Source organism: Chiloscyllium plagiosum, unplaced genomic scaffold (assembly GCF_037043375.1).
Source record: "Chiloscyllium plagiosum isolate Xiang-an unplaced genomic scaffold, Cpla_swu_hap1 HiC_scaffold_36, whole genome shotgun sequence".
NCBI classification, from domain to species: Eukaryota; Metazoa; Chordata; class Chondrichthyes; order Orectolobiformes; family Hemiscylliidae; genus Chiloscyllium; species Chiloscyllium plagiosum.
In genome coordinates, this window is record NW_028270174.1 from 41,500,096 (window position 1) to 41,522,311 (window position 22,216).

Sequence of the window (22,216 nt, forward strand, 5' to 3'; positions counted from 1 at the left end):
CTGATTTTATTACAAGTACTGAACACAGGAAATCTTACTGCTATATCTGCACAGAATCTCCAGAATAAAAATCTATTGCAGATAGGTTTTTAAGCATGGAATAATATTTGGTTGAATTTGATAAATCTCGCTTGACAACAAGGATTGGTCAAATATCATTATCATAGAATCATACAGTACAGAAGAAGATAATTCCATCAGGTCTGTACCACCAAAAATAGACTCCCTACCCTAGTCCTACTTTCACCTACTAAGACCATATCCTCGAATGTTATGACACTTCAAGTCTTCATCCAAGTACTTTTAAAGGTTGTGATGTTTCCTATTTCAACTACTCCCCCAAACAAAGTATTCCAGACTTCTGCCACACTCTGGATGAAAATGTTATTCCTCACATCCCCTCTAAACCTCCTTTCACTTTAAAACTATGCCCCTTTGTTATTGATCCTTCAATAAGGGGAACAGCTTCTTTCTATCCACCCTGTCCACGCCTCTCATTATCTTACACACCTCAATCTTCTCTGCTCCAAAGAACAACCTGAACTTATCCAGCCTCTCTTCATAGCTGAAATGCTCTATCCCAGATAACATCCTGGTGAATTGCCTTTGTACTCACTCCAGTGCAATCACATCCTCCCTAAAGTTTGCTTACCAGAACCACAGACAGTACTTCGGCAGCGGCCTAACCAAAGTCCTGTACTGCTCCAACATGACCCTCCACTCTTTATAATCTGTGACAGCTGCTAAAGGCAGCATCCTGTATGCCTTCTTAACTACCCTATTATCCTGTCCTTCCACCTTCAGGGATCTATGGACAAGCACTCCAAGATCCCTCTGTTCCTTTGAGCTTCCTAGTGTCTTACCATTCATTGAGTACTCCCTTGCCTTGTTTCTTCTTCCAAAGTGTATCACCTCGCATTTGTCAGGGTTAAAGTCCACCTACCATTGATCTGCCCAATTAGCCAATCCATTTCTATCCTATTGTAACCTTCCAAAATATAGTCATCAGTCTCAGCTTTCTCACTAATAGGCTAATGGATCAAAAAGATTTGTAAACTCAATTAAGTTGCACAGATTAATCCCTGTTCACAGAGACTTGATTCCTCACCTTGCCCCATACTTGTAGACTGGCACCCCTCAACCTTTATATGATTAATAGTCTCTCTTTAACCTATTTTTCTAATATAGTCCCTCTTTAATGGATAGTTCATTCGAAGTTTCATCACGATGATCAGTAGCTCCACTTCTCACCAAATTACAACACTGAAATAGGCTGTTGGCCAAAACAGTTCTTGTTAGAGTTTACTCTAACTGCAAGTAAACAATTACTAATCTTAATTATCTACCCTGTTCCCACATCCTTTCAACTACTAGTCTGTCAATGCATCTGCTTCAATCTTGAATATTGCAAGTTTTTGCCTGAAGTTCTAATCCTGGGAGTGAATTCCAAAGCTTGGAATTCACTCCCAGGATTAGAACTTCAGGCAAAAACTAGTTTCTCTCATCCTCAATTATTAAATCTAATAATCAAATATGTTATTGCCCTCTTTCACTCAGACTGCCAGTGACAAGATGCTTGTGTATCCATCACAAGGTTAGGTATTTTCACAGCTCTGTTCAGGAATGTGACTTACATTAAAGAGTTTATGTAAAAATACACTGTCATCTACTTTCTATAAATAGTCACTAATTAATGAATAAATTGGGGAAGTCACATAATGTCACCACCTGGGCTGCAGGAACTCTGGTCTGTTTTAAATCATGACATATCATCCTTGAATCCTTTCCTCAAGGACAGCAAAGTGGAAAAGTGACGAGTGTTACCCTGCAGAAAAACAAGGGAGGAACAGTAAGAACAGAAGTGATGGGGGAAAGGCCATAGATAATTAAAGATTAGAGATCACAGGTGTCACAGAATGAATGGCAAAGGCAGTGGTAATGGATACAGAAAACAAAAATAGGTACAATGCAGGAGTTAATATAAAATGTTAATGGCAGAACATAGGCCAACTGTGCTGAAAGCAAAAGACAAAAGGTTTTGGAGGTGGTCGGGTTGTGGAAAAGGTGGGGAAAATAAAATGACAGAGTTCATTGCCTGACATTTTTGAACTCAGTGGTGAATTCAGAAAACAGAAAATGAGATCTATTCATACAGCTTGCACTGGGTTTTACTGATATTGCACCATACCGAGGACAGAAATTAAAGCATGAGGGTATGATGGTGAGTTAAAATGGCAAGTCATTGAAGGCAGAGGTCGTGCTTAAAACTGAGCGGCTGTTTTCTGTAAAGCAGTTACGCAGTCTGCATTTGGTAAATGCAGAACAGACGATATTGTGAGCAGCCAATATAGTATTGAGGAGCTAATTGGCTATCAAGCAGGAAAACCTGCCCTAGGAGGGTTCTGACAAAAACAAATTGAAATTATTGGGAACTATGTCTTGGCCTGCTCAGCAACGTTTTTGTTCTGCTTGTTCATAGCCCTGCACTGTAATACTTGGCTTAATGTGAGGGAAATGGAGGAGCTAGTGTAGAAGTGAAGCCATTCTGTAATGTGTAAGCATTGGTTGACCTGGGCAAAATAGACTATTTATTCTTTCACATGAGACATATTATGGTATTTTCCTTCATTTAACCTCCCTGTTGTCTTGAGGATACCTGGGTGATTTTATAATGTGGAAAAATCCAAATGAAGGCTATAATGGTACAGGATTCCATGGGTGGAAAATCTCATCTTCAGAGAGGCTTTAATAGCTTCAAAAGTAGATTAATTTATATTTTGGACCTCAATCCAGAAGGATAAAAGAAACCTGTCCCCCTGAACTTAAACTTAAACCAAGGGACAGGTGCAACAGCGAGGACTAGAGATTACAAAAATAATAAAAGGACAAAACCTAAGGCATTGTATTTGAATGAGTATAGCATTCACAACAGAGCAGATGAACGAGTAGTACAAATTGAGATAAATAAGTATGATCTAGCAGCCACATCTGAGATATGGCTGTGGAATTACCTGGATTGGGACCCATGGGAGACTAGTTAGCAAGTTAAGATCTCTTGGAATACAGGGAATACTAGCCATTTGGATACGGAACTGGCTTGAAGATAGAAGACAGAGGGTGGTGGTGGAGGGTTGTTTTTCAGACTGGAGGCCTGTGACCAGTGGAGTGCCATAAGGATCAGTGCTGGGTCCACTACTTTTCATCATTTATATAAATGATTTGGATGTGAACGTAGGAGGGATAGTTAGTAAGTTTGCAGATTACACCAAAATTGGAGGTGTAGTGGACAGTGAAGAAGGTTACCTCAGATTACAATGGGATTTTGATCAGATGGGGAGTGGTAGATGGTGTTTAATTTAGATAAATGTGAGGTGCTGTATTTTGGAAAGCAAATCTTAGCAGGATTTGTACACTTAATGATAAGGTCCTAGGGAGTATTGCTGAACAAGGAGACCTTGGAGTGTAGGTTCATAGCTCCTTGAAAGTAGAGTCACAGGTAGATAGGATAGTGAAGAAGGCGTTTGGTATGCTTTCCTTTATTGGTCAGAGTATTGAGTATAGGAGTTGGGGAGGTCATGTTGCGGCTGTACAGGACATTGGTTAGGCCACTTTTGGAATATTGCATGCAATTTCTGGTCTCCTTCTTATCAGAAGGATATTGTGAAACTTGAAAGGGTTCAGAAAAGATTCACAAGGATGTTGCCAGCATTCATTGATTTGAGCTACAGGGAGAGTTTGAATAGGCTAGGGCTGTTTTCCTTGGAACATCAGAGGCTGAATGGTGACATTATAGAGGTTTATAAAATCATGAGGAGCATGGATAGGGTAAATAGACAAAGTCTTTTCCCTGGGGTAGGGATGTCCAGAACTAAAGGGTATAGGTTTGGGGTGAGAGGGGAAAGATATAAAAGAGACCTAAGGGGCAACTTTTACACACACAGGTTGGTACGTGTATGGAATGAGCTGCCAGAGGAAGTGGTGGAGGCTGGTACAATTGCAACATTTAAAATGCATCTGGATGGGTAAATGAATAGGAAGGGTTTGGAAGGATATGGGCTGGGTGCTGGCAGGTGGGACTAGATTGGGTTGGGATATTTGGTTGGCATGAACAAGTTGTACTGAAGTGTCTGTTTCTGTGCTGTACATCTCTATGACTCTAATTGTCAATTGGGGGATTTTATCTTCGAGGAGAAAGTGAGGTCTGCAGATGCTGGAGATCAGAGCTGAAAATGTGTTGCTGGAACAGCGCAGTAGGTCAGGCAGCATCCAGGGAACAGGAGAATCGACGTTTCGGGCATAAGCCCTTCAGGAATCTAGCCTGCATATCGATTGGAATTATCAGATGGAGGAAAAGGCATAAGATAAACTGAGCTAAAAATATAAAAACACAGATTGAAAATCTTTCTTCAGATGATTAAAGAGATAAAGAGCTAGCATTTAACTTGAACAGATATTTTGCTTCAGTTTCCAAAAGAGGAGAAAAGTTGTATCCCAGAATTAGATGTAAATCAGGAATTGAAAGGGAGGAAGGAACTCAAGAAAATTACAATGACCAAGGAAGTCGTACGAAGTAATCTATTGGAATTGCAAGTTGACGAATCCCCAAGTCCTGATGGACTTAAAAGAAGTAGCTGGTGAAATAGTTGATGATTGGTTTTAATTTTCCAAAACCCATTAGATTCATGGAAGGTTCCTTTAGATTGACTAATAGCTAATGTTATTTCTTTAGTCAAAGCGGGAGGCAGAAAGCAGGAAACTACAGGCTAGTTGGCTTAACATTGTTAAAGATTAGCATTATTGTTATAAGATCAATTTTGCGAAGTCAGAGACCATGCCCATGGGTGGTCTCCTGAGAGTGCCTGATCCTGAGGGCGGATCTTGGTTCCCTTTTAGATGCTCACAGGAGCGCTTTCTCTACTTAGGTATGTTTATTACTCCCATTTTTGATCAGCTATTTAAAGCCAATTTTGTCCATTTATTCGACAGAATCAAGCAGGATCTTTGTAGACCTCTTGGTTAGGTCAGATAGCCCTCATTAAAATGAACATTCTGCCCTGTCTGTTGTATCGTATGTGAATTCTTCCTTTGCTTTTTACTAAGCAAACATTTAGAAGACTGAACGGCTGGTTTAGTTCTTTTATCTGGTATTGCAAGCAGCCCCTAATTAAATTGTCAGAAGAAAATATTTAACTCTTTTATGACATTCTTAGAAGATGTAACTGGTGCTGTAGAAAAAGAGGAATCAGAAAATATACTTAGACCTCCAGAAGACATGTGGTAAGGGGCCACATTAAAGGTTATTGTGGAAAATAAAAACTCGCGGTGTAGGGAGTCACATGTTGGCATGGGTAGAAAACTGGCTTGCTACTAAGAAGTAGAAAGAAGGAATTTGGTCTTTTTCAGGTTGGTAGGATTTAAATTACTTCAAAACTTGGCCTGTAGACTTCATCTGTCAAATCACATGACCAAGGAAGAACAACCTCAAAGTCAAAGTTCAGCTTTAGGTTAAATTAAGACACAAAGGCAGACAAAGTTGTTATCCAGAATCAGCTATGTTCACTGCAAAGCAGGAAGCCTATATGATTCTCAACCTCATTTTAAAAATGTAAAACAGCAATGGAATGAATTCGTGGAATAACAGAATTGTTAAGGTGTACAAGGAAGCCATTCAGCCTATCATGGCTGAGCTAATTTTATTACTTAGTGTCAATCTCTGGTGAAGGATCAATGATTCAAAACATTAACTCTGCTTTCTCTCCACATATGCTGCCAGACCTACTGAGTTTCTTCCGTAATTTATGTTTTCATTCAGATCTTCAGCATTCACAGTTCGTGTATTATTTTAAAAGCTAAGGTTTTCCCTCAAGGAAAAAAAAAGGCTCTGGGAAAAATATCATCCATAATTAAATAAGAAATTAAGTTTAGTATGAGGGTGGAAAAGACACAAGTCAGCAAAGTTTAGTTGTAGGCCAGAAAATTGGGCAAACTTTAAGATGAAGCTATGAAAACAAAAAGACCCAAAAAGCAGAGTACGAAAGAAGGCGAGCTAATTGTATCTAAATAGACTGGATGAAATCTTAAAGGGGTTTGAACAATGTAGACTGTGATATGATTTGAATCAGATGATAAGTCTGAACCCAAAGTCACCGTCGGGAGCAACTTGCCCATTAGGGGAAGGAGAGTTCAGTTATAGGGGAAATTAGAAAACCCGAATGAAAAGAGGAGGTAAGACTGCAGAACTCAGGAGAGGTTATTAAAGTCTCCAACACAGACACATATAGGACAGAGTGTATGGAACGGGTTAGCAATCAAACTTCAAACATGCTGGACAAACAAATGACAATGAGAAGAGGGACAATTAATACAGGACTGAAGGTGTTATATCTGAATGTACACAGTATAAAGAATAAAGTAAATGAGCTTGTGGTGCAGATTGAAATTGACAGGTATGATGTGGTAGGCATCACGGAGATGTGGCTGCAAGGGGATCAGAGTTGGAGCTGAATTTTCAAGGATATACATCCTATCGAAAAGATAGGCAGGTGGGCAGAGGGGGTGGGTTGCCTTATTAGTAAGAAATGAAATTAAATCAATAATAATAAACAAAATAAAGTCAGATAGTGTAGAATGTGAATTGAGGAACTGCAAAGGTTTAAAAAAATCCATAGTTGGAGTTATGTACAGGCCTCCAAACGGTCGTCAGGAGCTGGGGCGCAAGATACACCAGGAGATAGAAAAGATGTGCAGGAAAAGCAAAGTTACAGTGATCAAAGGGGATTTCAATATGCAGGTGGGCTGGGAAAATCAGGTTGGTAGTGGATCGCAAGAAAAGGTTTTTATAGAATGTCGAGGAGATGGCTGTTTGGAGCAGTTTGTGGTGAAGCCTATCGGGGAACAGGCAAAACTAGATTTAGTGTTGTGCAATGAGGCAGACTTCATAAGAGAACTTCAGGTGAAGGAACCCTTAGGAGGCAGTGATCATGATATGATTGAATTTACTCTGCAATTTGAGAGGAAGAAGATAGAATCAGAGGTAACGGTATTACAGCTGAATAAAGGCAACTACACAGGCATGAGGGAGGAGCTGGGTAGAATTGACTGGGAGAGGAGCATAGCAGGAAAGACAGTGGAACAGCAATGGCAGGAGTTTCTGGGAGTAATTCAGGAGACACAGCAGAAGACTCATCCCGAGGAAAAAGAAGCCTGGTACAGGAAGGATGAGGCAGCTGTGGCTCACTAGGGAAGTCAGGGATAACATAAAAACAAAAGAGAAAGTATGGAATGTGGCGAAAGGCAGTGAGGAGCCAGAGGATTGGGAAGCTTACAAAGACTAAGAGATGGCAACAAACAAAGAAGTAAGGAGGGAGTAGATTAAATATGAGGGTAAGCTAGCCAGTAATATAAAGGAAGATTGTCAGAATTTCTTTAGATGTGTAAAGGGCAAAAGAGAGGGAAAAGTGAACATTGGGCCACTGGAAAATGATGCTGGAGGGGTAGTAGTAGGGAACAAGGAAATGGCTGAGGTACTGAATAATTACTTTGCATCAATCTTCACAGTGGAAGACGCGAGTAATATCCCAAAGATTCAAGAGAGTTAGGGGCAGAGCTGAATATGGTGGCCATCACCAAGGAGAAGGTGCAAAATAAACTAAATGGCCTGAAGATGGATAAATCACCTGGACCAGAAGGACTACACCCCAGAGTTCTAAGGGTGAGAGCTAAAGAGATAGAGGAGACATAGTGGTGATCTTTCAGGAATCGCTAGAATCAGGGAGGGTACAGAGGACTGGAAAATCGCTAACATGACACCCCTGTTTAAAAAGGCAGAAAATTACAGACCGATTGATCGGTTGTGAGTAAGATCCTGGAATCCTCTGTGAAGGATGAGATTTCTGAATTCAGGTATTTGGAAATGTATGGTAAAATAGGGCAAAGTCAGCATGGTTTCATCAAGTGGAGTTCATGCCTGACAAATCTGCTAGAACTCTTTGAGGAAGTAACAAGCAGGTTAGACAAAGGAGAGCAAATGGATGTTATCTACCTAGATTTCAAGAAGGCCTTTGACAAGGTGCCACACAGAAGGCTACTGAGTAAGATCAGGGTCCAGAGGCAGGGTACTAGCATGGATAGAGCTGAAAATGTGTTGCTGGAAAAGCGCAGCAGGTCAGGCAGCATCCAGGGAACAGGAGAATCGACGTTTCGGGCATAAGCCCTTCTTCAGGAATGGATAGAAGATTGGCTGTCTGGCAGAAAGCAGAGAGTGGGGAGAAAAGGATCCTTCTCAGGATGGCAGCCGATGACAAGTGGTGTTCCACATGGCTCAGTGTTAGGACCATAACGTTCCACTTTATACATTAATGATCTACATGAATGAAGTGAGGGCATTCTGGCTAAGCTTGCAGGTGATACAAAGGTAGGTAGAGGGACAGGTAGCATTGAGGAGGCAGGAAGGCTGTAAAAGGAGTGGCAGATGGAGTACAACATGGGAAAGTGTGAGGTTATGCACTTTGTTAGGAGGAATAGAAGCATGGACTATTTTCTAAATGAGGAGAAAATTCAGAAGTCTGAAGTGCAAAGAGTATTGGGAGCTCTAGTCCAGGGTTCTCTCGGTAAGCTTGCAGGTTGAGTGAGTGGTTAGGAAGGCAAATGCAATTATGGCATTTATTTTGAGAGGTCTGAGGCTCTAGAAGGCTTTGGTGAGACCATATTTGGAATATTGTGAGCAATTCTGGGCTTCATACCTCAGGACAGATGTATTAGCCCTGGATTGTGTTTGGTGAAGGTTCACGAGAATGATCCTAGGAATTAAAGGCTTAATATATGAGGAACGTTTGAGGATTCTGGGACTATACTCGATGGAGTTTAGAAGTATCAGCGGGAATCTAATTGAAACATACAGAATATCGAATGGCCTGGACAGAGTAGATGTTGGGAAGATGTTTCCATTGGTAAGAGAGACTAGGACCCATGGGCATAGCCTTAGAGTAAAAGGCAGACCTTTTAGAATGGAGATAAGGACAAACTTCAGCCAGAGTGGTGAATCTATGGAATTCATTGCCACAGAGGGCTGTGGAGGCCAGGTCATTGGGTATATTTAAGACTGAGTTACATAGGTACTTGAGTATCAGAGGGATCAGGGGTTATGGGGAGAAAGTGGGAGAATGGGGTTGAGAAACCTATCAGCCATGATTGAGTGGTGGAGCAGACCCATTGGGCTGAATGGCCTAATTTCTGCGCCTATGTCTTATAGTCTTGTGCTTTTGCTGAGTGGTGAGGCAAGTTGCCAGTTAAGTGGGATTATTTTTTATCTAACGCCTTGTTAATGGTCCAACTCACCTCATTAATATTCAGCTTCCTACCTTACCAAACTTGCCGAACAAGGTAGATGTCGAGAAAACTTGACATGGAAATCAGAGCAGGTACCTGACGGGTTCAGCTGACTGCTTGCTCTGAATGACCTCTATATTGCTTAGGACTCAACAACACCTTGGGAACATTGGCACCTGACATCTCTCTAATTAATTTCCAGACCTTCATTAAGCACAGATTTGCAAAGCAGGGCCCACTGCCAACTAGTATTGAAAGGCTTCAGGGCGTTGTATGCATGGACAGCATCCAGCTCACAGACTACAACAGGCTGCACCTCAGGGCTGCTCACTTAATGCTCATTCACTTAGTGCTTATCTGGTTGATACCCAGTCCCAGTAGATACTAACTGCATACAGAATACCAGTGTAGACCGCCATAGTCAAGATCCCAGTGTTTGGTCTGCCTTTTGGTAGTGAACTGCAGCCTGTATTTGTTTCCTTTGCATTCCCTTCTGTTGGGTGTCAATAAATATTGCTGCCTTGTCTATATGTGATGCTCTGTGATGACAGTGACAAGATAGAATGGCCACAGGGCATTGGGGAAACGTAGTAAAATACATAGAAACATAGCAAATAGAAGCACAGGTAAGCCACTCTGCCCATTGAGCCTCCTCTGCCATGCAATTTGATCATATCTGATCATCTAACTCAGTACCCTGTTCCCATAAAATGAGCTTGAGTTTAGTGGTTCTCTGTCATACTTCAAATGTTACATATTGTACAAAATACCTACATATCACAAAAGTTTGAAAAGCCAACAGAAAGAAAGAAACCCAGTTATTTTCTGCTGTCTTGTTCTGACCCTGAGATAATCTGGAGGTGGACTGAGCTGACCTGAGGAGAAAAGAGAATCAATGGCTATTCCAGAGTGCTGACTGAAAAATGTTCACGAGCGCAGAACAATTTACATTCTATCATCTGTTCTTTGTGAATTGGTTCAGTATAAATAGGTAATCCATGAGCAGTATTTTTAGAGTTCTATTAACATCTAATTCAGGGCATTCATTGTTAGTCAGAATTCAACCTTAACATTTCTATTTTTCTGATTGTTCTTTGATACTCTTGGTTTTGTTGTTTTCTTGTTTTTCACAGCAAATAATGAAACGACTGATCAAACGATATGTCTTGAAAGCTCAAGTTGATAAAGAAAATGATGAAGTTAATGAAGGTAAGGATCAACAACATTTACGCAGATTGTAAAGAAACATATCTCTTGAACTATATCACTCAAGAAAAGAACTCCCAATAAAGAACTCTGCTAAACAACGTTTAGAATACAAGTATGACTGTAAAATACACCTACTACATTCTCTAAACTGCAGACACAGAGACAATGAAAGAACTGGACAGCAGAGTGGTCAGTCACCTAAGTATAAAATAGAATTGGTGTTGCAATATGTAGATACACTTTAAAAGTCTTTGAAGTAAATGTGTTGGGCAACATATTCCTGAAAAAAAAGCGGCAAGTTTGTAAGACATAGGACAGAATCTTATGTATTTTTGGCTAAGTCTGAGGTCCATTATGTTTTCTGGAGGGTATGTTGCCACAAGGCCTAGTGAATTCTCTTGCCATATCTCACCAAACATCATTAATTACCTACCATGCCCTTGTGACAGCTGTTACATACAATTTCCACTCCATCTCACCACTCGCAGTTCCTGGAACAATGCACCACTCACTAGATATCCCAGAATTCATCACCATCCCTTGTGCCTGCTCCACATTTGAGCTCCTAGACAAGAACTATCAGTCTAGAGTTAGCTGCCCTGTATAGTTGCTGACCTTTGCCCAGAAAGGGGGAAATCAGTGCCCTCTTTTGCAGGCACTGTCTTTTTGTTCCTTCAGATGGGCAGAAATATGGGACTTATTTCTCCCCCAGGATAAGCAATACATACCAGCCCAGTGCAAGGTTTCATTATAGAACGTAAAACAATACAGGGCAAAAATGAGGACTGCAGATGCTGGCGATCAGAGTCAAGATTAGAATGGTGCTGCAAAGCACAGCAGGTCAGGAAGCATCCGAGGAGCAGGAAAATCAACGTTTCAGGCAAAAGCCAGTACTGCACAGTGCAGGCCCTTCAGCCCTCGATCTTGTGTCTAGCATTTATCCTAATCTAAGAACATCCTAATCTAAGAACAACCTAACCTACGCACCCCTCAATTTACTGCCGTTCATGTGCTTGTCCAGCATGTCCCTAAAGTCTCGGACTCTACTACCACTGCTGGCAGTTCATTCCACGTACCCACCACTCTCTGGGGCACTCTCTGACATCTCCCCTAACCCTTTCACCAATCTTAACCTTAAAATTATGACCCCTCATGACAGCCTCTTCTGCCCTGGGGAAAAGTGCCTGGCTACCTACTCTATCTCTGCCTTTCATTACCTTGTACACGTCTATCAAGTCACCTCTCTTCCTTCTTCTCTCCAGTGTGAAAAGCCCTAGCTCATTCAACCTCTTTTCATTAGACACGTCCTCCAATCCAGGAAGCACCCTGGTAAATCTCCTCTGCACCCTGTCTAAAACATCTACATCCTTCCTATAATCCGGCAATTAGAACGGGACACAATATTCCAAGTGTCTGACCAGGGTTTTATAGAGCTGCAGCAAAATCTCACGCCTCTTAAACTCAATCCCCATTAATGAAAGCCAAAACACCATATGTCGTCTTAACAACCCTCTCACCCTGAGTTGCAACTTTGAGGGATCTATGTACATGGACCCCAAGATCCTGCTGTTTCTCCACACTGCCAAGAATCCTGTCTTTAACCTGTATTCAACCTTCCAAAATGAATCACTTCGCATTTATCCAGGTTGAACTCAATCTGCCACTTCTCAGCCCAGCTCTGTCATGTTGTAGCCTGCAAAAGGCCTTGACCATATCAACAACACCCTGACCTTTGTGTCATCAGCAAACTTACCAACCTACCCTTCCACTTCTTCATCCAAGTCATTTATAAAAACTGCAAAGAGCAGATGCCCAAGAACAGATCCCTGCAGGACACTACTGATCCACAAGTTCCCTCCACTATCCCTGATCAGCTCTACCCTCTCTCTGATCATTCTCATATTCCTCATGTAGGTGTTGAATGCCTTTGGGTTCTCCCTAATCCTTCCCACCAATGCTTTTTTGTGCCCCCTCCTAGCTCTCCTCAGTCCATTTTTGAGTTCTTTCCTTGCCACCCTGTAATCCTCTAAAGCTGTGCCAGATCCATGTTTCCTCAACCTTGAGTAAGCTTCCTTCTTCCTTTTGACAAGGAGCTCCTCTGCTCTTGTCATTCCAAGGCTCCTTCATCTTACCATTATATTATATAGTGAGTGGCCTTGCAAGAGAATTTCACAAGTATGGAAATGTAATGATGCCTATGGTAACCAAGTGATCCAATGGAATAAAATGATGGACAAGATTTCACTTTTTGAAGCTTTTTGAATTTGTTTGTTAGTGTATAAATCAAAGTAATTCAAACATTCATTAAAACAAAGGATACTTCAAGGAAATATGTAAATTTCACTTTAAACTTCTATCACAAACACTACTGAACAAAGGCAGACTTAGTTTTCCCAACCTTCCTCCTTACCACACTGTTGTCGGTTTCTTCCTCCTTGGTGAACTTTAGGCCTGTGAGGGTGTTGTTGATGATGTTAAATGTCTTTTCTATCTTGTTTCTAAGACCCCTTAGAATCCTAGTAGCACACAGACCCACCAACACTCTCAAACGAAAACTAACAAACTTAGAAGACCCAGTACAACCCATGGACAAAACCAACGTCATTTACAAAATTCCATGCAAGGACTGCCACAAACACTACGTAGGACAAACAGGAAGAAAGTTATCCACCAGGATACACGAACACCAGCTAGCCACCAAAAGACATGACCCTCTCTCCGTACACACAGATGAAAAAAACCACCAGTTCGACTGGGACAGGCTAAGCAAAGACATGCCAGAGAATTCCTAGAGGATTCCAACCACAACGCCATAAACAAACACATAGATCTAGATATCATCTATCAACCCCTCAGAAAATGAACAAGAAATGACATCACCACAAACCCCAGGAACCCCATCCAGGAAAAACTTATAAATAGAAAGCAGGAGACAACAGCTTCGCTTCACTTGGAGGTCGGCACTGATGATGTTACCTAGCCAGGAAATGAAACGTCTGGATATCAAACCTACAGCTCAGCGAGCAAACCTACACCCTAAACCTCAACCTGAGCTACAAACCTTGCAGAACCCCAGCTGTAAGCTGATATCCCAATTAGTTGCCTGCTTGCCTTTTCTTTAGCTATTTCTTATTTCCATTGCTACATGAGCCATGCAACATTTCTCATAAGTCAAATTGCAACATTGCCAGGAGACACTTCAACTTCTCCCAAAGCCAACTTCACTTCATTTTGGTTAAAGGAGCTCTCTCAAAATGTAAGCATCTTTGTGATGTTCAGTGTTGATGACACAAATTAAAGATGTGTTCAGATGTATGGGCAAAGTTACTCTTTAACTTAAATGAAGTTTAGTTGTGATGGGTCAACAGCATCAGCACTGAGGCCATGGTCATCTGAAACCACCTCCTTTGTGGTTTAGGATGCCTGAGTTTCGATTGTCAAAGCAAATCATCTTTGCCCAGCACAAGGAAAACACACGAGCGAGAGGAGAACAAACAAAGTGTTTCAAAGGCTTCCTGAAGTCTTCCACAATGAAATGTAACATAGACATCAAAGTATGGAAGACCCTCATTCCAAAGAAATTGACTAGGAGGAAGTTCCTGTTTGAAGGGACACAATTCATTGAGAACAGCCATCAGCATGAAGTATGGAAAAGGAACACCGATGATTTCAAACCCAATTCCACTTCCTGAAAGCAACTGCCAAATATGCTTTCGGAAAGGGATCATCAGCCCCACAAGGACCCACCGATCCCATGACCAGTGACATGGAATCTTCTAGGTGAACAATCATATGCTATTACCAAGAGATTGCTGATGACAATGAGATGTGATGGGATTAAAATAAGGAATTAATAAGATGAAAAATCCAATTCTGCCAACTACAACAGTAGTGTCAACAATTTGCATCTCATAACTGCAAAATGAATTTTCTTCTAGATATTATTTATTGTGTTAAATCATGTTGTTTTTAAATTGTATTTCATATGCCTTAAATCAATATTAGTTCAGTAATTATTTCCCATAAACTTAATATCTTCACTGATACTTCAATTTTCTTTCCTAGGTGAACTGAAAGAAATTAAACAGGATATCTCAAGTCTTCGATATGAACTTCTAGAAGACAAATCTCAAGCAACTGAGGAGCTGGCTTTCCTCATTCAAAAGCTTGGTGAAAAACTGAATACCTGTCTGACGAAACAAAAACACCAGTGACTTAACTTGAAAATGGACTTTCTATTTATCAATGTATAGAAACAAGAAACAGCACAATTTAATGCAATAATGTTTATAAATTATAAATTTGAGAGACAGTATAATAAAGCATTTAGTATCTCTTGTCCACAATAGGTAATTACTGTAATTACTGTAATAAACTTGTAATTCATGTAGAGCAGTGAGAAATACCTTAGATTTACAATTTTGGATTGCCTAAAATTCACTTTGTAGCATTTTATAAGACGTTGCTATCATTACTAAGGAACTAAAGTACAAAACAAACAGTATTCTAACTTCTAGCTCTTTGAAGGTCATGTTGACTATTTTGTGATCACATCAGAAATTATGACTTACTTTATTAATACTAAAATTGCATACTAGATTTAGCTATGTGCAAATCAACATAGCTTAGCTTAGTCTCTTTTATGATGTTCTCTACCAAACATGTGGCAGTCACTGAACTGAAATACAAATAGATCAGTATTTACTGCAAGAACTTGTCATGGTCTGCTATTTACTGTTTTGATATTACAGGCAAGCTAAATTTTTACACCAATCACTGACTAATATTTGTTATTAACAGTAATTCAGAACCATTTAATCTAATACTCCAGTCATGCAAAACTCCTGAAGGTGAATCACAAAGCATACTATTTGACGCATAGTGCCTGCACTGACTTTGTGAAAATTCCACTCAAACACTCACACTCCCTGACCCTTCCCCATAGCTAGGTGATGTTTCCTTTTCAATTGTATATCCAGTTCCATTTTGAAAGCTACTGTTAAATTTCCTTTCACAATTCTTTCAGACAATCAATTCCAGATCCTAACAACTCACTGCATTAAAAAAAATTATCTTCAGGTTCTTTTGCAAATTACCTTCAATCAATTTTGTGGTTGCCAACGCTCCTATCAATCAAAACAGTTTTCCCTTTTTCACATTATCTATACCTTTCAATTTGAATATCTCAATTAAATCTCCCTTAATCCTCTCTGCTATATGAAGAACTTCTCCCATATCTCCACATAAATGAAGACCCCTTGTACCACCATACTATTTAACTAAATGTCCTTGTGCTCACTCTCCAAAGCTTTGATATTGACTGTAAAGTGTGATGTCCATCATTGGACATGGTACTCCAACTGAGTCCTAAGCAATGATTTATCAAATGCAGCCAGTGAGCTGTATAGCACAGACACACACTCTTCAGTCCAACGTGTACAGGCCGACCACTGATCTAGTCTCATTTGCCAGCATTTGACTCAGGTCCCTCTAAATGCTTCCTGTTCATGTACCCACTCAAATACTTTTAAATGTCATAATTGTACCCGCCTCCACCACTTCCCCTGGCAGCTCATTCCAAACATGCACCACCCTCTGAATGAAAAGGTTGCTCCATAGATCCCTTTTAACTCTTTCCCGTCTCACCTGAAGCCTATGCCCTCTAGTTTTGGACTCCCCTACTCCTATCCATGCCCCTCATGATTTTATAAATCTCTATAAGGTCACCTCTCAGCCTCCAGTGCTCTAGGGAAAACAGCCCCAGCCAATTCAGCTTCTCTCTGTAGCTCAGGCACTCAATCTCAGCAGCATCCTTGTAAATCTTTTCTGAATCCTTTCAAGGCTAACAACATCTTTCCTATAGCAGGGAGACCAGAATTGAATGCAGAATTCCAAAAGTGGCCTCACCAATGTCCTATACAGCAGCAACATGAACTCCCAACTCCTTGATGCACTGATCAATGAAGACAAGCGTGCCAAATGCCTTCTTCATCACCCTCGAGTCGAAAGTGTGGTGCTGGAAAAGCACAGCAGGTCCAGCAGCATCCGAGGAGCAGGAGAATCGACGTTTCGGACATAAACCCTTCAACAGGGTTTGATCTCTGATCTCCAGCACCTGCAGCCTTCACTTTCTCCTTTGCCGCCCTGTCTACCTGCAACTCCACTTTCAAGAAACCTGGACCCCTCGGGCCTTGGTTCAGCAACACGGAACCTTCCATTAGTTGTGTAAGTCCTGCCCTGATTTGCCTTACCAAAATGCAACACCTCACATTTATCAAAATAAAACTCCATCTGCCACTTTTCGGCCCACTGCCTCATCTGATCAAGGTCCCATTGTATTCTGAGATAACCTTTTTCACTGTCCACTACACGACCAATTTTGGTGTCATCTGCAAACTTAATAACCATACCTCCTAAATTCATATCCAAATAATTTATATAAATGATTAAAAGCAGTGGACCCAACTTATATCCTGTGACACACAACTGATCACAGACTTTCAGACAAAAAAACAACCAGCTACCATTACCCTCTATCTCCATATTCAAGACAATTTTGTATCAAATTGACTAGCTCCCCCGGTTCCAAGTGATCTAACCTTGCTAACCAGTCTACCATGCAGAACCATGCTGAACACCTTGCTAAAGTCCACGTAGACAATGTCTACTGCTCTGCCTTCATCAATCTTCTTTGCCACTTCATTAAAAAACTCAATCAAATGTCAACTAAATTTGTTAATAGACTACTAAAAAGCCTTCTCTTTGAGACTTCATACACAGTGAAGGTTTTGCTGCTTGCTGGACATGTGTTATAATAAATAGCTTACAATCCTATAATTCTAGGGTACAATTTTATGGTTTTTGTTTTTGATAACTGCCCCACAGACATTTAGGCGTTAATTGGCTGAAGACTTTGGTGCATGTCTGAAGTAGAAAGGGAACCAGTGAGGAGATGCCCCACCTTCTTCCTGCTGAAGGCCTAAGCAAGGTGATCCACCTGGCATTCTCCTTGTCCTTGAGCAACTCGAATGAACTGCAAAATTATGTCTATGTCGGAAGCATCTCTTAAATGACTTTTAATTGTCCACTTAAGTGGTTCAACAGGGACAAGAGAAGGTGCACTGTCTGAGGCCAATGCCCACTTACATATAAAATTGACGAGTAGTCAGGGGAAAGCAGGAAAGAGGTGGGAAGGTTTTATGGGAAGTTTGAGTATAGGAGTACTGAAATTTTGCTTCAGTTGTATCGGAGCTTTGTTAGATTGTAGCTGAAGTACAGTGTGCAAGTTGATCTCCTTATCTCAAGAAATAAATTATTGCCAGAGAGGGAATATAATACAGGTTCAGCAGGCTTCTTTCTGGGATGGTGGCACTGTGCTATGAAGAGAACTTGAGCAAATCGGGCTTGTATTCTAGAGTTTTGAAGAACGAAAGGTGACCTTGAAATTTGCAAAACACTTAAAGAGTTGGATAGGGTAGATGCAAGTAAGATATTCCCCCTGGTTGAGGAGTCTAGAAACAGGAAGCACAATTTAAAAATAAGAGAGTTGAGGCAAAATATTTTTACCTTGAGGGTTGTGAAGCTTTGGAATTCTCTACCTGAGAGGGCCGTGGATGCCCTCTCAGGTAGAGAATGTGGAGATCAGTATGGAGATCAGTATGTTTAATGTAAATATTGATAGATTTCTGAATACCAATGTTATACAAGGCTATGAGGATGGGATGGATGAAAGGCATTGAAGTGTTCAGTCAGCTATGATTGTATTGGATGGCAGGTCAGGCTTGACATGCTGAATGGCCTACTCCTGTTCCTGTGCTTTCCTGGACTTAATCTGGAGTATACTTGTTGACATGAGGCAAAGTAGTTCCGAGGATCAAGTGTAGAGTTGTATCTGAGGAGACCTTATAGTAGAGGCAGTTGTGGATCTCTAACTGAAGATTTATATAGGGAGAAAACACTGAAGTTTATTTTTGCATTTTGTCTGAAGGTATCTGTATTTTTATGCAGAATGGTAGACATCAGACTCCTAATAGTCCATCCTAAACCTCCACTGAAAAAAATCATTCTGACACAAACTGGCCCTGGCAAGATTTCATTGACCTTAATATGTCCTACAGTGAGAGTTGGGGGGTTCGCCCACTCTGAAGATGGGACTGCCATCTGTGGTGATTTGCTTTGCTACTCACCATTTGACAAGTCTTGCAAAGACATAAATAAACAAGGATAAGGCTGGCATTTAAGGACTTTGCGACAAGTAGCATTATACAGAAAAGGTAATAGAAGTGGAAATATGTCTGAAGCTGTTAAAAGTTGAGGAAGGTGTTTTGGGGTAGTGTAAACAGTTGCTTTATGTTCTGCGAGTTATGTAGTCATTGTGCAGAATATGGAGATAGAGAACAAAACCAGAAACCAAGTGATGGATTAGTTATTTGAATATTGCTTTTATTAGGTAAAGCAATACCTGGTGACCAGGATAGGAAAGGAAGAATGAGAGAAGTTGTTATTGTTCCGAGAATTATGGAATATGTGAAGTAGTGGAAATATTTGCAGGTTGATTGACATGCCATCATACTCTCACCATTCAAAGTTGTAGCTGCCTTTATACCAGCTAACCGGATGATTAGTCCTGTACAGCAAAAGGGGTTCATCAGTTGCCTCCCTCCATTAATTACAATAGAAATAAAAATGGGGAAAGATCCAAAACTGGATATTGATTCATTAATACCCGTTAAGATCAAGATTCAGAAACAATTGGATGATGATATGAAACAAAAAAAGGAGGAAGTCACAAGTGGGAATTTATTTTAGGCCTTTACAACATCTACACCACCAACTCATGGACACCTCCTCCTACTGCCCCCTCGACCATAACTTCACCTCCCATCACCAAACAATCATCTCCCAGACCATTCACAACCTCATTACCTCTGGGGACCTCCCACCAACAGCCTCCAACCTCAGTCTGGGAACCTTGCACCGTCTGGTTCTACCTCTTACCCACAATTCACAAACCCGACTGCCCCTGTCAACCTGTTGTCTCAGCCTACTCCTGCCCCACCGAAGTTATCTCTGCATACCTTGATACTGTCCTGTCCCCCTTTGTCCAGGATCTCCCCACATACATTTGAGACATCACTCACACCCTCCACCTCGGTGACTTTTGGTTCCACGGCCCCCAGTGACTCATTTTCATCATGGACATTCAGTCCCTATGCACATCCATCCACCATGATGAAAGTCTCCAAGCCTTCCGTTTCTTTCTCTCCCGCCGACCCAACCAGTACCCTTCCACTGACACACTCATTCAATTGGCTGAACTGGTCCTCACCCTCAACAATTTTTCCTTTGAATCCTCCAACTTCCTCCAGACCAAACGGGTAGTCTGGGACACACACACTAAACAAACCCACCATCCTGTGGCCAAACACTTTACCGCACCCCATCCGCCAAGGACATACAAGTCCTGAGCCTTCTCCACTGACAAACCACCTGAAAGGAAGAATGCCTCATCTTCTGCCTTGGAACCCTCCAACCATATGGGATCAATGATTTCACCAGTTTCCTCATTTCCCCCCCCCCCCCACCTTATCCCAGATCCAACCCTCCAACTCGGCACCACCCACTTGAACTGTCCTACCTGTCTATCTTCTTTCCCACCTATCAGCCACCCTTCACTTCCACTTATCACCATCACTCCCACCATCATCTGCCTATCTACCTTCCCCCCAGCCCAACCCCCTCCCATTTATCTCTCAGCCCCCTTAAGCCCCCAACGTTCCTGATGAAGAGCTTATGCTCGAAACTTCGACTTTCCTGCTCCTTGGATGCTACCTGCAATGGCACTTGAAACTAATCTCTGTGGTTAACAGCGATTGTTCAGTGAAGTGCTTCATATTATGTGAAACTAATCTTGCGGTTACCACCTGCTGTTCACTTAAGTGCTTCAGTCATTAGCATTCGGAGAGCTGCCCCTTCATCAGGCATTGACAACAACCGGAGCAGCACTCCGAAAGTTAGTGCTTCCAAATAAACCTGTTGGACTATAACCTGGTGTTCTGTGATTTTTACCTTTGTACACCCCAGTCCAACACCGGCACCTCCAAATAATGACAATCATTTTAAAGATTGCGTATTCCCTCTATAATCAGTTCCCCATTTAGCATTACAAAACCATTATTCTTGCCCTGTAAGTAGCTGCTAAGAACTCACCCTTATCTAACCATATCCCATTGTGTTTTCCCTGATCTGATTAAGTCCAATTTAACCCTTGTTCTGTGGGCTTCCACTGAATCTGGCAAAGCCCCCAATCAATATCAGTTATGATATTTAGTGAGGGAACAGCTCAAAGGCCTACCTCAATCTCATTTCTTATGATTTTATTGTGAAGGCCTACTCCCACAGAACAAAAAAATCATGCTGGATATCAATTCAGTATTCATTCACTACTCTAATCACTCAGATCTAGATCCCACACCTGATTTGGAGGTGTAATAAACATGAGGTTTTATAAGATGCTTTGGGACTACCTTTCTAATTTAAGGTAGAATGGGTAGTGAAGAGAGACATTTGCTCTGTTTTGCTCTGGGCGGCACGGTGGCTCAGTGGTTAGCACTGCTGTCTCACAGCACCAGGCTCTCTAGGTTCGCATTCCAGCCTTGGGCGACTGTCTGTGTGGAGTTTGCACACTCTCCCTGTGTCTGCGTGGGTTTCCTCCGCGTGCTCCAGTTTCCTCCCACAGTCCAAAGATGTTCAGGTCAGGTGAATTGGCCATGCTAAAATGCCCATAGTGTTAGGTGCATTAGTCAGAGGGAAATGGTGCTGGGTGGGTTACTCTTCGGAAGGTCGATGTAGACTTGGGCTGATGGACCTGTTTCCATGCTGTTGAGAATCTAATTCTTACCCCAAAATAAGCCTAAGTGGCTTGGTTACCATGGAGCCATTGGTTGTGGGTGAGATGTACTGAGACCAAGATGAAAATATTTCACTTGATACAATGGCAAGAGCAGCTCGACTAACTGTGGATAGAGTTTCTAACTCAAAGCTTTGGACAGAAAGAGAGAAACACAGAATGCTGCTGCTTTAGCGGTCAATAGGTCAAATGTTCTGCCTTTCTATGGGCTAAATGGCATAATGTTGGGTAACTCTTTTTCTGGCTAAAGAGATCCATTTTGTGGCAATTTAAAAACTCTAAGATTCATCTTGCTGTGGGAAGGGACAGAAAACACAGTAGATTTTACTGATGGTAATCAATTCAGAAATTCCATGAAAAGAGCTTTTTGATGGTTATTCAATATTATCACTCATCACAACAGAAAGAAGTAGACCCTTGGAAGCTGGGGGTGATTTTGAACTGGTTCCTGTAAAAACTGCAGTTCTGTGGAAAGTGGATGATGAAGTTTAATTGTATTATGAGATTTTTTTTTTGGTCATGTTAAAAAGTTGAAAAGTTATCCAGTAGGTTAGAGTCCTGATTGCCAGATGGCTAATGTTTAGTCAATATTACTTTTAGTTTGTTTGTTGCAGTAAGTGACTGAAAACGCTCAATCTTGTGTGCAATTCCTTTAAGTCCATCATGGAGAATTCAAGTATCCTTTTCAAAGTTATCAGTCTTTATAGATATCCTGACAAAATTAGAGGCCTTGTAGGATATGAACTCATTGGCTTTAAATGAGTGCACTGG

The 22,216-nt window shown here is 41.2% G+C and overlaps 1 protein-coding gene across 2 annotated transcripts in view; it reads left to right on the forward strand.

Moving 5' to 3' along the window:
• trpc3 (transient receptor potential cation channel, subfamily C, member 3) overlaps positions 1-15,241 on the forward strand; it is a 254,492-nt gene extending 239,251 nt beyond the window's left edge. For both annotated transcript variants that reach the window (XM_087980116.1, XM_087980114.1), the window contains 2 exons: positions 10,461-10,536; positions 14,602-15,241. In XM_087980116.1, the coding sequence (XP_087836242.1) occupies positions 10,461-10,536; positions 14,602-14,750 (225 nt within the window). In that variant the 3' untranslated portion in view covers positions 14,751-15,241. The remainder of the gene's footprint in view (positions 1-10,460; positions 10,537-14,601) is intronic.
• The last annotated feature ends 6,975 nt before the right edge of the window (positions 15,242-22,216 follow it).